General features: G+C 45.5%; 1 protein-coding gene across 2 annotated transcripts in view; it reads right to left on the bottom strand.

Annotated features, from left to right (window-relative positions):
* The window catches only part of LOC144111965 (uncharacterized), an 87,008-nt gene extending 72,292 nt beyond the window's left edge, over positions 1–14,716 (bottom strand). For both annotated transcript variants that reach the window (XM_077645058.1, XM_077645062.1), the window contains exons 1-2: positions 14,594–14,716; positions 14,134–14,203 (exon numbers count right to left, since the gene is read on the bottom strand). In XM_077645058.1, coding sequence (XP_077501184.1) covers positions 14,134–14,203; positions 14,594–14,668 — 145 coding nt within the window. In that variant the 5' untranslated portion in view covers positions 14,669–14,716. The remainder of the gene's footprint in view (positions 1–14,133; positions 14,204–14,593) is intronic.
* Between the last annotated feature and the right edge of the window lie 960 nt (positions 14,717–15,676).

Raw genomic sequence — 15,676 nt, 5'->3', positions numbered from 1 at the left:
GGAGCCGAATGCCAAATCAACTCTGGCAGGTTGCAGGCATACAGCACACCAATGGCTAGGCATAAGGTGAATAACATATCACAAGTACATGGCAAGTCTGTTCCCATTGCACAATCATCTTAGCCTATCGATCTGCCTTATGAAACTAGAGCAGAAACAAAATTTATTGTTTAAGAACATGCTATTTCATTGCCCTAATTGTGCACATATAAGAGGCCGTCGCAAATTAAATGTGGTTTGCAGTCTCTGGCTACTCGGCACATTTTCTTGGCTCAGTTGGCACCGAAGCAACACTACAAGGACCTCGGTTAGGAGTAACCACATACTGCTATGAAGGGATCACCAATAGGGACACTTGCAACAAATTCAGAGTGACAACTCTGGTTATGAAGCTGTTCTACTGCGAAAGTTGCAGAAATTTGGCATCACATCACTAGTTTAGATCTCACTTAATATTATGTAAAGAGTGGAATGACATGCAGTGTTATTATTATTATTGTCAATAGCATAACATTTCTGTAATTAATTTCCAGCACTTAGGCAGCAGCACTGTTGCACAGAAGCACATTTCCACAAGAATGCTCATCAGACCAGACAATGGTGAGCATTTGAAAAATTCAGCAGAGACTCTTAAGACTGCTTATGTGTGGGAATGCAAAAGCATGTCATGGACGCAAGATGTAAATGTAAATGCGCGTTGGGAGCTGAGTTTATTTTAGGTGACATTTTTCCCTTTTTTTCTTTGGAGTATGACACAAGCTGCATACACGCACGTATGACATCCTGTGTGACGAATGGTTACATCACAATTTTCGTATAAATGTCGAGGAAACTGGTGCCATATGGAGGTCGGCCGGTGGCGAGTATATGTAGAAGAATGACAGGTATAGGATTGTCTGAAGTGGCGGTGCTTGCTTTGGTGTGTGCATCATATGGCCATGTGATGACATCATCCTATTTTTCATGTATTTTCTTGCCATTGCTGGGATTTTCTGTAGTATTTGTGAGTATACACACACCTGCCTCCAGCTTCTCTTGTAATGAGACTAGTAATGCTTTCATATTAAAACTGTGCTAAGTTTGTCACTTCATCCATCAGTAGCAGTATGTCTAATAAGGAAATAGTTGCTGACACCACCCCTGCTGTGTTCACAGTCAGCCTCCAAATAATGCACCTGTAACCCATGAAGACTTAGAACCACATCGAACGTATTTGATGAGCCGTCAGTAGCTGTTTTTTTAAATTGTTTAAGTTTCACAAAACATCAACTGTTTGCATTGGGAAGAGCTTGCTCAAAAGCATTGTACCACAAGTGGATGCATGTTTGGTACCCTTGTATTTTTCTTCCCCCATTTCCCATGAAGCCTTTCTTGATTCACCGACCCAAACACTGGAACACATGGCCTCACCCAACATGCAAGGTTTGCATCGGAAGAGATTTCATTGCATGCTGCCCCAAAATGGAAATTACTGAGAGCCTAGTTAAGAGATGGATAACAGCCACTGGGTGTTCCAGGCTTGGCACTAACTGCGGTCCAATCAGCGAGTAAACAGCTGAGTTTGGCGCTAGCTCATATAGTAGAGCAGACAGGGGCTCGCTAAATGTGAGCTCTGATGTCTGTGAGCTTTACTCTGGCAGAGTAATAGCTGCCCTGGGTGATTTTTAGGTTCTGTAAATATGCTGCAAGCCCTGTCTCAAGAACAATGCTTCTTTGGTTCCTGCAACATGCTGCTGCTTCGTACTGAACTACCAGCCATCAAGGCACATGAACGTCAACATGGATTCAGCTGCAAGACTGGCCTCGAATGGATGAGCATGTAGAAGAACTTGCACCAACATGCATTCTGAAAGTTGTGCAACAAGTCTGGTCACCTGGTTGGAAGTCGTATGCAGCTTGTCATTTTTCCAGAAGAGAAAGATAGCCATAGGCATCATGGAGCCTTTAGGTCAAGCTCCCTATGAGTGCCACTTCACAGTGACGCCTAGCAGATGGCCAAAGGTGAATTTAGCTAATATCAAGCATCACACTTTTCAGAGAAAATCAAAGGAGAGTTCTCTCGGCCAGACCGTTGTTTTGTTCACGCCCAAATTTCGCAGAGAGGGGGCATTTGGTGGCAACTTTTGTCCTATGCTACACTCAAGACATGTACTTGCCTGATTTGATGAGAATTGAAAGTCTGCATCATATTGCCACGTGCCGAATGCGCCGCGCGGCCTCCACGCTTAGTCAAAGATGACGACGAAGTGTTGGTTGGCTCCCGAGACGCTCTGGCTCTGTGCTTTGGACCCTGGCTGTCTAATTAAAGCGCCTAGCCTTCTGTTCCCCCCGACGTCTACCTGCACGGCTCCTCAGGTCGTGACACTGGTGGAAGTGTCACGACCTGGTGGTGACACTGGTGGAAGTGGAAGCCTCCCGGGCTGCTTCAGTGCATCGAGCCGCCACAAAAACCATTCGACAAAGTCGACATGGACCTTTTGGGGCCATTTCCTCTTTCGTCGTCCAGCCACAAGTGGATCGTAGTCGCCACCGACTACTTGACCCGTTACGCTGAAACGAAGGCCCTTGCGCGAGGTACTGCCGCCGAAGTTGCCCTCTTCTTTATGCACGAAATCGTGCTTAGACACAGTGCCCCATCGATCATCATTACTGATCGAGGCAAGACGTTTCAAGCCCGGCTCTTACGTGACGTCTTAACGCTTAGCCACACAGCTCATCGACCCACAACAGCGTACCATCCCCAAACCAATGGTCTAACGGAACGGCTCAACAAAACATTAGCGGACATGATCTCGATGTACGTTGACGTTGAACATAAAACGTGGGATGAGATCTTGCCGTACGTCACCTTCGCATATAATACAGCGACGCAGGAAACCACCCAGTTTACCCCGTTCCGTCTCGTCTATGGCAGGGAGGTCCGCATGATGTTGGATGTGATGCTCCCGTACGGCGATGAAGAGGTAACCCCTGAAGCAGGCAACTTCGTGGAAACGCAGAGCAGGCCCGTCAGCTGGCCCGCTTGAACATCAAGGACCAGCAATCCGTCGATGCTCGACACTATAACCTTCGGCACAGGGACGTGCACTACGAGCCGGGTGACAAGGTATGGGTGTGGACACCCTTGCGCTGTAAGGGGTTGTGCGAAAAGCTTATCAATCGGTATTTTGGCCCGTACAAAGTCCTGCGCCGCCTGAACAGCCTCAACTACGAAGTTGTCCCCAATGGAACTGTGGTCGCCGGCCGTCAGCATCAACGGCCTGAAGTCGTCCATGTAGTGCGCCTAAAACCGTACTATTCGCGTGACTGAGCACTGTGTGCATGCTGTGTGTCGCCCCTTTACCTCCTTACCCCACGTGTGAACTTGACTCTCCTCACCTCTCAACTAGCGCCAGATGTATAATTCACCTCACCCCATTTTTCGTTTGTTTTTCCCCTTCTTCTCTCCCTGTACATCACCCATTCCACACCGAGACGGTGTTTGCTTTTGCGGGGGGAAATAATGCCACATGCCGAACGCGCCGCGCGGCCTCCACGCTTAGTCAAAGACGACGACGAAGTGTTGGTTGGCTCCCGAGGCGCTCTGGCTCTGTGCTTTGGACCCTGGCTGTCTGATTAAAGCGCCTAGCCTTCTGTTCCCCCCGACGTCTACCTGCACGGCTCCTCAGGTCGTGACAATATGTAGCGATACAGACAGCTTTGCTGGCAGCGCCAGTTGTCCGCAGCAGGAGTGACAAGAGTACGTGAGCGTGAGATGCGAAACAAGGTGCACTCTCCAACCTCTTGGGGAAGGGACAGAACTTCAGACGCAGCTGTGGTGAAACCATCTTTCTTGGTCTGACACTGCCGCACATAATGCAGACTTTCATGAATTCTCACCTGTGCAAGCAAATACTGGCCAAAACACAGTATAAAACAAAACCTCTTTACTTGCAGAGTGCCTTAGCAAAGTATGTCCAGCCGACCACGAATAGATAACGCGACCTGTGCATCGTCATCTCAACTATTTGGGCATGCTGTACACTGCATGCTACGTGACAAAAATCTTACCAGCTAGGTTGCTTCGCGGACAGTAGTCTAAAAAAAAAACATAACTGACCTCCCATATTGGTGCTCCTCAACAGATCCAATGAACAATTTGCACCAGGGGCTGAAGCAGAAGTAAGCACATGAAGCAATATGGGGCAAAGGACCATGGGTTTGCTATTAGTAACTACACCATATCGGGCAACCGGCTAAGCAGGGAAAGCTAAGTTATGTTTTTGGACCTGAATAGAACTGCACAAACATGAGCCGTCCACATACCCACTGGAGGAGGGGCACTTGTCTAAACTGACTGATATTTGTCCTGAAATTGACGTAAAACTTCATCACCAGCACTTTTTGCCGAAACTTCACCATGCCCTAACAATGAACACTGATCAGTTTAGGCCAGTTGCCATTCAGCGCAAACAGACCAAGGTCTGGTCTGTGATGAGCCTTCAATGCTGCTAAACAACCCTAATGACGGCAGGCCTTGGCTTTGGCGCATAGAACTCTGCCCTCTCACAAGTACATGGTTAAGTCTTCACAAGTGTCCAGCACACCTGCAACACAGTCTTCACTTCCCAAACCACACACTAGTGATTGTGAAAAGAAAACAACGGTCAAATCTGAGACATTTAATCTTGTGGGACAATATACAGCAGCAGAAGATTTTGCAGGCCTTACTTTTTGTTTTGAAGAGCAGGGGGAAGGGGGGTGCAAAAGTCATGACTAAGTGCCATGCACATGGCACACATGCATGGGTAGGAGTTAACCAATAGCCTGGCTGTGTGTGACTGCATATGTGAAAGAAAGGTGCGCGCATCAAATCGTACCTGCATGTTAAGCATGTTTGTGTTCAAAAGTCATTGTAAAAATCATTTCTGGTTGTAGCCGTTGTGATAGCATGCAAGTTTTGTTTAATGCATGTCACTTCCACTACTGCCATGCATAAAGCAAATCAGTCTGAAGCCAGGTTTCTGCTGCTTTGCTTCTTTTCATAGAAAACTGTTAGTCGTGAAGCATTAGCTCTCGAGCAAATCGCCAAGGAAAAAACTTCAGTTTTGTGCAAGTTTATTTTATTGTTCCAGCTAAAAATTACAATTGTAATGGGACCGACAGGCGCAGCGCAGCGAAGAAGCGGACGAGTTCAAGCGAGACAACGAAGAAGCAGACGAAGTGCAGCTGGGTTTTTCGAACGACGCCTGTGAGTGTGCCCGTCGTGTCGCCGGTCAACCAAGACCAACCGACCTGTGCTTCAAATAAACGCCTTGACACTTGGTGGAGGTGCGGGGTAACCCCAATGGATGGTAACCCCTGTGCCTACGAATTCTCTTCGTTCAACATCCCTGATATGCTCTCCGAACAACTGAAGGATCCTTGGATCACCTCGCTGCTAAACTTCCTGAACACTCCCTCGCCGCATCATTCGACCCGTACCCTTCGCCGCCAAGCCCACCACTTCGCCGTTCGTGATGGCCTCTTATACCGCCGTAATTACCTCCCCGACGGCCGGAAGTGGCTGTTGGTCATCCCTAGACACCTCCGTGCTACAATCTGTGCATCTTTTCACGCCGCTCCACAATGCGGCCACGCCGGTGCACTGAAAACATATGCTCGCCTTCGTCAGCGATTCTACTGGCGAGGTATGTACCGCTACATACGTCAATACATTCGGTCATGCACCGCCTGCCAACGTCGCAAGAAACCTCCCCACTCCGCCGCCGCTCCTTTGCAGCCGTTACCTTGCCCTGGCCGTCCCTTTGACCGCGTCGGCATTGATCTTTATGGCCCGTTTCCAACTACTTCGGCTAATAATCGGTGGATCATCGTTGCCGTTGACCATCTCACCCGTTACGTCGAAACGGCGGCTCTCAAATCTGCTACCGCGAACGATGTCGCACACTTCATTTTACACAGTCTTGTTCTTCGTCACGGCGCCCCAAAAGAACTTCTAAGTGACCGCGGCCGTGTTTTTCTCTCGGACGCCGTCGAGGCCCTGCTCAAGCAATGCCAAATCGTTCATCGCTACACCAGCGCCTATCACCCCCAGACCAACGGCATGGCTGAGCGGTTCAACCGCACTCTGAGTGACATGCTCGCCATGTACGTTGACACCGCCCACTCCAACTGGGATCAAGTGCTCCCGTTCGTCACGTACGCGTATAACACAGCTACTCAGACAACAACGGGGTTTCCTCCTTTCTTCCTCTTATATGGCCGGGAGCCTACATCCACCATGGACACCATCCTTCATTATCACCCTGACCCTTCCGAGACCACCTTACTCTCCGAAGCTCACCTGCATGCCGAAGAATGCCGGCAACTTGCCCGCTCTTTCACCACACAGCAACAGTGGGATCAGAAGCACCGTCGGGATTCCCCGGACCCTCCAGCGTCATACCCATCTGGCGCCCTCGTTTGGCTCTGGGTGCCTTCCTCCACTCCCGGCCTCGCCACGAAACTACTGTCTCGCTTTCACGGACCTTACCGGGTTGTCCACCAAATTTCTCCGGTGACTTATATCGTTGAGCCGCTCGTTCCCTCTTCAGACCACCGTCGCCGGGGGCGCGAAACTGTGCACGTTGAGCGCCTCAAGCCTTACTATGACCCGCCCATCCTCTCCTCTCCGTAAGTCGCCAGGATGGCTCCTTTTTCGGAGGGAGAGTAATTGTAATGGGACCGACAGGCGCAGCGCAGCGAAGAAGCGGACGAGTTCAAGCGAGACAACGAAGAAGCAGACGAAGTGCAGCTGGGTTTTTCGAACGACGCCTGTGAGTGTGCCCGTCGTGTCGCCGGTCAACCAAGACCAACCGACCTGTGCTTCAAATAAACGCCTTGACACAATATATAAAAATATTAAAATGAATCTAAACAAATGTACAATTTTATAATAGATATAGTAGGCTGCAATGAAAAAATTCTATTTTTGTATTATGAACTTTAAAACTATAGAAGGTACTTGTAATGACATGAACAGAAAAAATATTTAGAAAATTTTAAGTGCACAGCTAATTATTTCATTGCAAAGAACCTAATGTACACACACTACATAACGTCTACTGGAGGAGCATTACTTGGCAGTGTTTGAATGTAGCAATGAAAAAGGGTGCACTGGAGTGGAATCACATGAGAAAGCTGCACATGTGATTGTAAAGGCACTCTATTGGACCTCATCACAGCTGGCTATTTATTTACCAATTATTATTTGTATTCCCACAGTAGTCCTGTTGGAGTACAAGTGTTTCTACCAGAATAACAGGCTCCTAATTCCAGCAAAACTAATTCATGTATACTGATTTGTAGAGAACAGTGTTTTTTTCGAGAAAGTGTGACACACATCTGTTTTTCCGTGACGTGAATGCTTAAAAGTTTCTTTGGGACTGTTTTACTGTTTAGATTTTTTTTTGTGCACACGACAGCAGAGGTAATGTTTCATTGTAGGAAAACAAAATATATTCTTATATTGATAAAAGTCACATAGATAACAAGTGAAATAGAGACTGAAGAGCCCCCACATTGCTTTCGGGCCCACTGTTCACACTTTTGCAGTGGCTTTTGCTGTCGTTCAAAACTACAATGAAGATGGTGCACAAAACAAATCAAGGATGCTATGGGATATGCGTATTCTGACATTTTTTATTTCTTAGCTATTTTTCTGTGTGTTCGCATAATTTTGTACCTTTTTTCAACCTTACTGCAGAGAATAACCTAACTAAAATCTTACTGCTCAGAAAACAGTAATGAACTGCAACATCCTTCACATGCCCTCATATGAAAATGTCTTAGGCTTAATGGTTACTGCACTGCACAAGTGAAACTATGAAAGTCTTGTTCATAAAATTATTGCTGCTTTTTAATTTCAGCAATAAAATTGGACCTCTCATCCGTTCTGGTGTGGGTTTTTGGATGTAGAAATTCAAGAATGCGCAGAATTAGTACATGATGTAGACAGAGAGAACAAGAAGCAGGAATAAAAGAGGGCGAGGAAAGAGTTGCAAACATTGCTTGCCGAGATTCAATACAAGTGTCATGGACACATTGCCATTGCCAACAGTTAGTACTATCCACCAGAAGTACAATGTGACCATGTTTGGAACAGCGGCTACGAAAAGACAAGTTTTTGTGGGTAGCCAGTAGTTGAGGATGCTTAATACAACCCAACCGACCGCTTAGCATTTGCGCCCAAATAGAACACTGCAAGCTGTTCTACTGGGGCACTGCGGATGCATTGAAAAAATGATATACAGATATGTGCTTGAGGAACAGAAAAAAAACTGCTTCAAGGCTTTTCATTTCCAAGAACCGCTGCCACAAGCTTCAGTTATGCTCAGGTCAGTCAGGACGTCATTTTTGTAGCATGCGTAAAAATAGCCTGCAAAGTTCCCGTCTATGCGATCACACAGCCCCGACGTCCTCATTTCAGGACTTGGTAACATTAATCAGCACCCATACATGGACATATCGTTCTGCTTTTTCAGTTACATGGATGGTCAAGATGCTAAACAATCCAATAAAAAATTTCAATGCTGAAATGTTTCAAAGAGGCCCTAAAACAAGTTGTCCAGACACTAGCATTCTTGATTATGAGTGGTTTGCCATTTCCTCTTGGCATCTGTGGCATGCTGAAAGGTAGAGCGCAAGCACACAATTCAGATGCAGCTCATGCTCCCGGTGTCTAGGTGGTCTCATGCCAAGTGGTTATTTCTTGAATCCTTTTTCTTGGTAATGCTCTTGTGAACACGCTCTTATTCCTTCCGCATTAGACCCCTTGGTCATGGTACGTGCATGTAACTTGTTTAGTGTGGGTTTTGGTTACTGCTTGGATGTAGTGTCCTGCTGTGTAGAGCCGTCCCATGCAAGGCGCAAGGCATATGAAATGAATGCATGCAGAAAGGTTTTTTATGATAGATGCTTCTACATTTTATGGTAGCTCTTGTATGGTTCTTCTGAGCATTTAGAGGTTGCACTCCTCAATTTAAACTGCAAATATAAGCAATAATAGTATACTAAACTCATTTTGTCAAATTCAGTTCAACCAAAAAAATTCAGCGTTTTAGAGGTGTACTTCATAGCCTGCTGGCTACTGCACACGAGATTCACTCAGCAAAGTGCTGCAGCCTGGAGAGCAGTGGCATCATCAGACTGAGTAGTGCTGTTGTACATTTTTGGGCAATAGTCCATGACCTTGTAGATATCGTGGTGCAGAGTTGGGCTCCACCTCTTTGTCAAGCTTAGCCTACAAATATAGCATAGTTTGTAACGGCTGTTACTTTGCCAGAGACAGTTTTTAATTGCATGTAAGAACAAAAAGTATGGTGGTGCAGCCAGAAAAAGAATGTAAACCAATAGGCCCCTGCCTGTGCCACTAAGTATAAGAGGCTGTAAGAACAGTGGCAATGTTTGCAACCATATCAAGCCTTATTAAGAAGTGTCCTGGCTTCCACGGTGGTCATGATGTAGACCACGCGATGTACGGCCCTCTGTCTCCTGGACATCTGCTGAGGTAACATTTTGGTCTTTTTAAGGAGCACTTGCTGCCTTCAGAGCTGCTTAAGTTAGTGCAGCAGCAAGTTGAAAGCAGGAAATACGGATCAAATTATCGCAACCAAATAAAGTGATTTAGACACGAAGGCGATTGGACAGAAAGGACTCGTTCCACTTGCCTAAGCATGCAAAGCGTATACGCCCATGGTTAGCCTGTTGCTTTTTATGTATTTCTTTTTCCTTATTTGATTTTTGCACTGCTCGGCTTCTTAAGGATAAACTTCCATTTCTGCTTTTGTCTCCCGGCCCAACCACTCAGATTCCATGTTATAACATTTTCCATTGGCCGTACCATTTCCTTCTGTGGTCTAAATATGGTCAGGTAATCCTATAAGACATCAAACAGCCTAAATATTTAACACTTTTTAAATTCCTTGGTTATTTTATACATAGGGGTTGGACTTTTTGGTTTAAGAGAGAAAAAAATACAAATATGCCAAATTAAATTTAAGATGGCTCAATAAACATGCGTTACGATTTCGGACATAACAGCACAATGCCTTAGGTGGTCAACCAGCTAGGTGTTGCTACAAATTGGAGAAGCTTCTCGCGGAGTCAGATGTGCTGCCATATTCTTTACATTTGGTCGCAAATAAAGTTGTACACGCTACATAGCCTACAGTTGGTTGGTTTGGTTTGGTTTATGGGGTTTAAGGTCACAAAGCAACTCAGGCTATGAGAGACGCCGTAGTGAAGGGCTCCGGAAATTTCGACCACCTGGGGTTCTTTAACGTGCACTGACATCGCACAGTACACAGGCCTCTAGAATTTCGCCTCCATCGAAATTCAACCGCCACAGCCGGGACCGAACCCGTGTCTTTCGGGCCGACAGCCGAGCGCCGTAACCACTCAGCCACCGCGGTGATAGCCTACAGTTGGAATGGAAAGCAGTTTTAATTGGGATAATGAATGAAACGTGCGCCATAGCATACTATGGCATCACTGATACCCCCATACCACCTAGCAGTAGCAGTGGTTTATTACTAAAAAAATACAAAAAGGCAGGAAAATATGTCAGCCATAGTAATTGCTACCTGATATGCTGAGCACCCAAGCCGCAGTGGAAATTCGATGTGCAGGGATAGGATAGCAAGAAGTACAGAGGGAGCGATAGCTGGAAAGGAGAGGGGGAGTTTGTTTATAAACTGTACACATTTACAAAAATATACAACAAAAAGTGAACAACTTTGCGCGGGAGTGTCCAGGCCATCGGAATTACAATTGCATGCGTGCCACAAGTGCCCATAACCGGCCAACTCTGGCGAGCGCTACTTATGTTTGTGAGTGCAGTGTTGGTCTATGCAACGATATGTGTGATAAATGAGTGCACACAGTCACTATTTCGGCAAACTAATTTTCATGTTTCAACTGCGGTAGCATATGAAACTAACAGAATTTGCCTGCAGAGAGTGAATGTATTGCGTCCATGCATTTTTCAGTCATAGACTGCACACTCGAATCTCCGCATTGGAGACGTGAACTTTATACTAAACATCATCTAAGCCATTCGCACGCAACCAGACTTGACATAGATGGCGGTGAGAACTGCAGGCCCCGCTTTGTCTACAAGTTTTCTGTGAAGCCGTTTTGCGTGGCTGTAGTGCTTTTTCCAGCTTTTTACAGCTGGCAAATAGGTTCCATTGCTTTGCAGTGCAGTGGCAATAGAGTTGTCTGCACATACTATGCTAAGATACACGTGAGCATTCTGTTCCAAAGAAATTATCCAGTTCTAGATATTGAACTGATTGATATTGACATTTTTCCACCAGGTACAGGTCCAGTCTGTGGTCATTACCATCTGTGTCGGAACTGTCACTGTCGGAACTGTTCTAGACAGTTCAAGCAAATGCTATCAGCTAGTGATGCACCCAATGGTGAAAGAGCCGATGAATGTACCCCTGAGGAGGAAGAGTTTGATCAGTTAGGTGACCCTTCTGATGCCTCACAGCCGATAGATTTGTGACGTGGGAAATGTACTGCGAACAGAAAGCTTAGGACGGTGGATAATAATTCACAACAAAAAAGAATTTCAATTCTCTCACTGCTGGCAGTGATGTTTGCAATGTGTCAGAGCACACAGATGTATGGATTGCACAGAGTGGCCAACTTGAATCAGGATTACAATTCGGCGCAGTCCTTTCAGCAACGTCTCTCCCCTTTAACTCTGTTGCCAGTACTAAACAAGCTTTGAAAAGTACAGGCTGTCTTTCCCAATCTGATGAAGTATGTAATTTATAAATCTCAAAAGTTGGTGCAACGAGGACGGTGTATGGTCGCCCATGAACCCATATTAAGGTCCATATTAAGCCCAGATTATGTACAAACAGCTCTGGGCTACTATACCAAAGCCGAGTACGGCTGCTGTTGACAGAGTTTGAACAAAAAGATGTTGTGCACATGCACAGAAGTGAGGTTTGTTGATGCGTTCAGTGCGAGGACCATATCATTTATATTCAAAGCAGCTAATCCCGACATTACCATGGGGCTTTTGAAGTTTGAGTCTCTTCGTCAGAGTTGGGTTTTGCTTGCACCTCAGCGAGAAGCATGTTTGTGTCTTTAATGCACCAATGCTATGTTGCATCATTCCGCACTGCATAGTTTAAAAGGGGATGCCTGCACACAGGGACGGGGTTAATCGGAAAGATAGAGGAGAGTCCTTTGTCCTGCAATGGGTGTAGTAAGGCTGATGATAGTGATGCCTACATACTTGATGGCATTGTCCATGTAGCTCCCCATCAGCAAGATTCTGTTTGGATGACTGCAACTTGTGCCCAAAGAAAAACAGTTTATCATCACAATCTTGGGAGTATCTAAAAAAATCGAGGTCATGTATGCAGTATGAGAAGATGGAGACTGTCAAAAAGGTTGCACAGTCGGCTGCCTTTGTGCAAGACTTGTACAGATTAACCACCAATTCAATTTCCCAGGAATATATCTCCAAGGTTGAACCCGTGCAATGCATGATGCAAAACAGTGCGAAAAGCATAGATGCCTCGTGTTGCACTTTGGCTTTCTGGAAAGCTGGACTGCAATAATTCACAATGAGGTACAATCTATCACTGGCACAAAAAGCAGGTGTCTATATTCACCTGTGTTTTCACTGCAAAAAAATTCAATGCAAATTTTTGCTGTGATCAGAAATAGCACGACCCATGATGCACTACATGCATCCTTTGCATAGGCAAGATTCATGACCGAACCAAGAGCTTCCTCTCCAAAATCACGTCGTGTGTAAGTGGCAAGGCCCACAAGTCATTTGAAGAATAGCGATAAACTGTACGCACTGTGCACAAGAATTGCACATGAAACACAGTAGCTGCTCTCTGCTACAGCACACGAGAAAAACTCCTGGAACAGTACAGGGGGATTCGTAAAACACCACGCATCCCTGAAGAACCTAGGTGTAGGCATCACGACTAAGATATTGTCAGCATCTGAAGTTTTATTTATTTTACTCGTTTCACATTGCTGCAGAACTTAAATTATTTAGACCCATGCCGGAGTTGGAAAAGAAAATACATTTCAAACAAGAAATGGTTTCGCACCTATCTCCCAGTGAAGGTTAAGAAACATAGAAGTGGCCCCGCACTTGCAAATAATATTCAAAACTTGCAAGAGAAAAAAAGAACGGAAAGACTTGCAAACGGTAACGGGAGCACTCTTGGAATATGTAGCTGCGTGCATAAGGCATGACAGATGCCAATAAAGTTTTGACTGTAGCCTAAATGGATGCAACCACACTGAAAGAAATGAAACCATATTGAATTACTTTCAAGCATACCTGCCTGTGCAGCAGGATAAAATGCAACAAATATTTGTCAGTTAATGTCACACATCACAAGTTAACTGTCAGTTATGAAAAAGAGAAGAAAATCAAAATTTGGAAAGTGCTCATGCATACAAATCAGGTGCAATTATTACACCAGTTGTTTTAAAGGACAAATCACCCATGTGAAGGTCTGTGTCTTCTACTGGAGACTTATGTGCATGGTTTCGTTTTCTGTCATTTTTTTTTTTGGAGGCTATAACTGATTTGTATTCTCAAAAATAGTTCACATTTCGACTGTCCACCCAGGTTACAGGAAGTGTCTCAGAATTGACGCTCAGGAAACATTCGAGCAGCGGATGGCATATTCACTGCTTTCAAAACTTCACAGAAATTTCCCATGCTTCAGAAGTGAGAGCTGTGAGCTTCCATGTCACTTCATGACAATAATGCAACGTGTTACGCATAATTTTCCATCTCCTGGAGACCCGCTCGAGTAACGAACAAAAATTAAGGATGTGCTTTTTCTTTGATTTTTGAAAAAGACAACTATATTTAAAAATGGCAGATTTGGCGCCATATTCCTTGTGTTTTCGTTCATGCAACAATGAAAGCCTGTATGCTCATTTTGACTCAAACGTGTATCTATTTTGCAAATGGTAAAAGTGCGCCTTGAAGTCACAGGGAAACAAATCCTTAACTCTATTTTTTCCACACATATTCAAATTCTTCAAGTTGAACAATGGCACAAAACCGCCCATTCTACGTTATCCTGGCTCCTTTTGTAGTAAACGCACCTTCCTCATGTACTTGCAGACGTGAGCAGGCTGGTCCTGAATGTTCGAGGTGTGGAGGGCGGTGCAAAAGCTGCAAAATTTTAAAGCAAGTAGCAGTTTCCAGAGAAAATACTTGCGGTCAAGCGCAGCCGCACAGGTGCTCGCATTGTAAAACACAAGCGAAGTGCCCTCCACAGAGCAGCGGCGCCAAGATTGCATGTTATGTACCGCGGCACGCCGCTTTAGCGTAGTACAGACGCATGCTCACCTCTGTACTTAGTCATGAGTCATGACGCGTACATTTCACTGTTGCAAACGCTTTCTTCAGTCCCTAATAAATTAGCCTCTCGAACCGCTCTCGAAACGCGAAAATGCGTTTACTTGCTGTATGCACCCTGTGAAAATTCTCCGAAGGCAGGCGCTACACTCCACAGACAATGTACTGATTGCAAGACAATAAAACAAGCTTATCTACGGTCACCTGTAAGGAAACTGTTGCATCGCGGAATGCGGCAGCGTTCTGTGCAGAAACAGCATCCACGCAAACCACTGCCATCCTCCGGGAAGCGCCGAAACCGCTGCCGTGGAAGTCGCCATGTTGGATTGAGGCGATTGAGGTTGGATTCGGTTACATGAAATTTTCTGATGCTTTGCTGACGCACGACTCTCACGCACGAACAGCAGCTCACGAAATCATATCAGTAGTTTATATAGTCTAACTTTTTGTATAAAACTTTACTCTTGTTTTCTTGCCGTGTTATTGCATAGAGTATTTCAGAATATCATCATCACCATGTGTATGCCGTCTGCTCGATATGGTCGATATATGGTGTTGCTGCTCTTCAGTGAATTCGTGCTGTTAAAATAAGAACAGTTGTGAACGTTCTTCACTGCATGCTTATCTTTAGCTAGGTAGCGAGACCCTGCGCACACTATCGCGGCAATCGCTATCCCGAACGTGGTAAGCTTGCCTATTGCGCGCTAGCATTAGGTGCTTGCGGTGGTAGATGTCGGTGCTTTCGAGAGCACAGACCTGCTGCACGCAGCGAATAATTGAACGGTGTACACGACAAGATACGTGCTATTGTTGCAAGGGTGGACGATTAGCCCAGTTTGTGCTTCATGTCGGGTTGGCGTTGTATGTACTTACAGTCGTTCGGCGCGCTCTGTTGTGCATTCGTGTGAATCGTTTACGCGACCCATGGCAATGTGCATGCATGATTAAGGTCTTGTTTCGAGCCCTACGCCGGCCAATCGTAAGTGACGCTAGTTTACTGCCCCGTGTGCCGTTCTAGACAGGCGTGCGGACGTCTGTACGTCAGCCTTACGTGGTGCTCAGTTTCTTCAGCGTCACAATGTGAGACCATACTAGGATACATGTGTTTACCTCTTTGCGCTAACATATGTTGAGATACGCCATTCTTATAGGGAGCACTTAATGAAAAAGCACATCATTAAGAAACTGGTGCACCTTTTCTTCCTTTTAATGTACACAAAAAATATACGAAAGGTTACAAATAGGTGTTTTATGACGTACAACTCTCGAAACACATGCTGTATTACA

The sequence above is a fragment of the Amblyomma americanum genome, chromosome 1, assembly GCF_052857255.1.
Source record: "Amblyomma americanum isolate KBUSLIRL-KWMA chromosome 1, ASM5285725v1, whole genome shotgun sequence".
NCBI classification, from domain to species: domain Eukaryota; kingdom Metazoa; phylum Arthropoda; class Arachnida; order Ixodida; family Ixodidae; genus Amblyomma; species Amblyomma americanum.
This window is presented reverse-complemented; position numbering and strand designations above follow the sequence as displayed.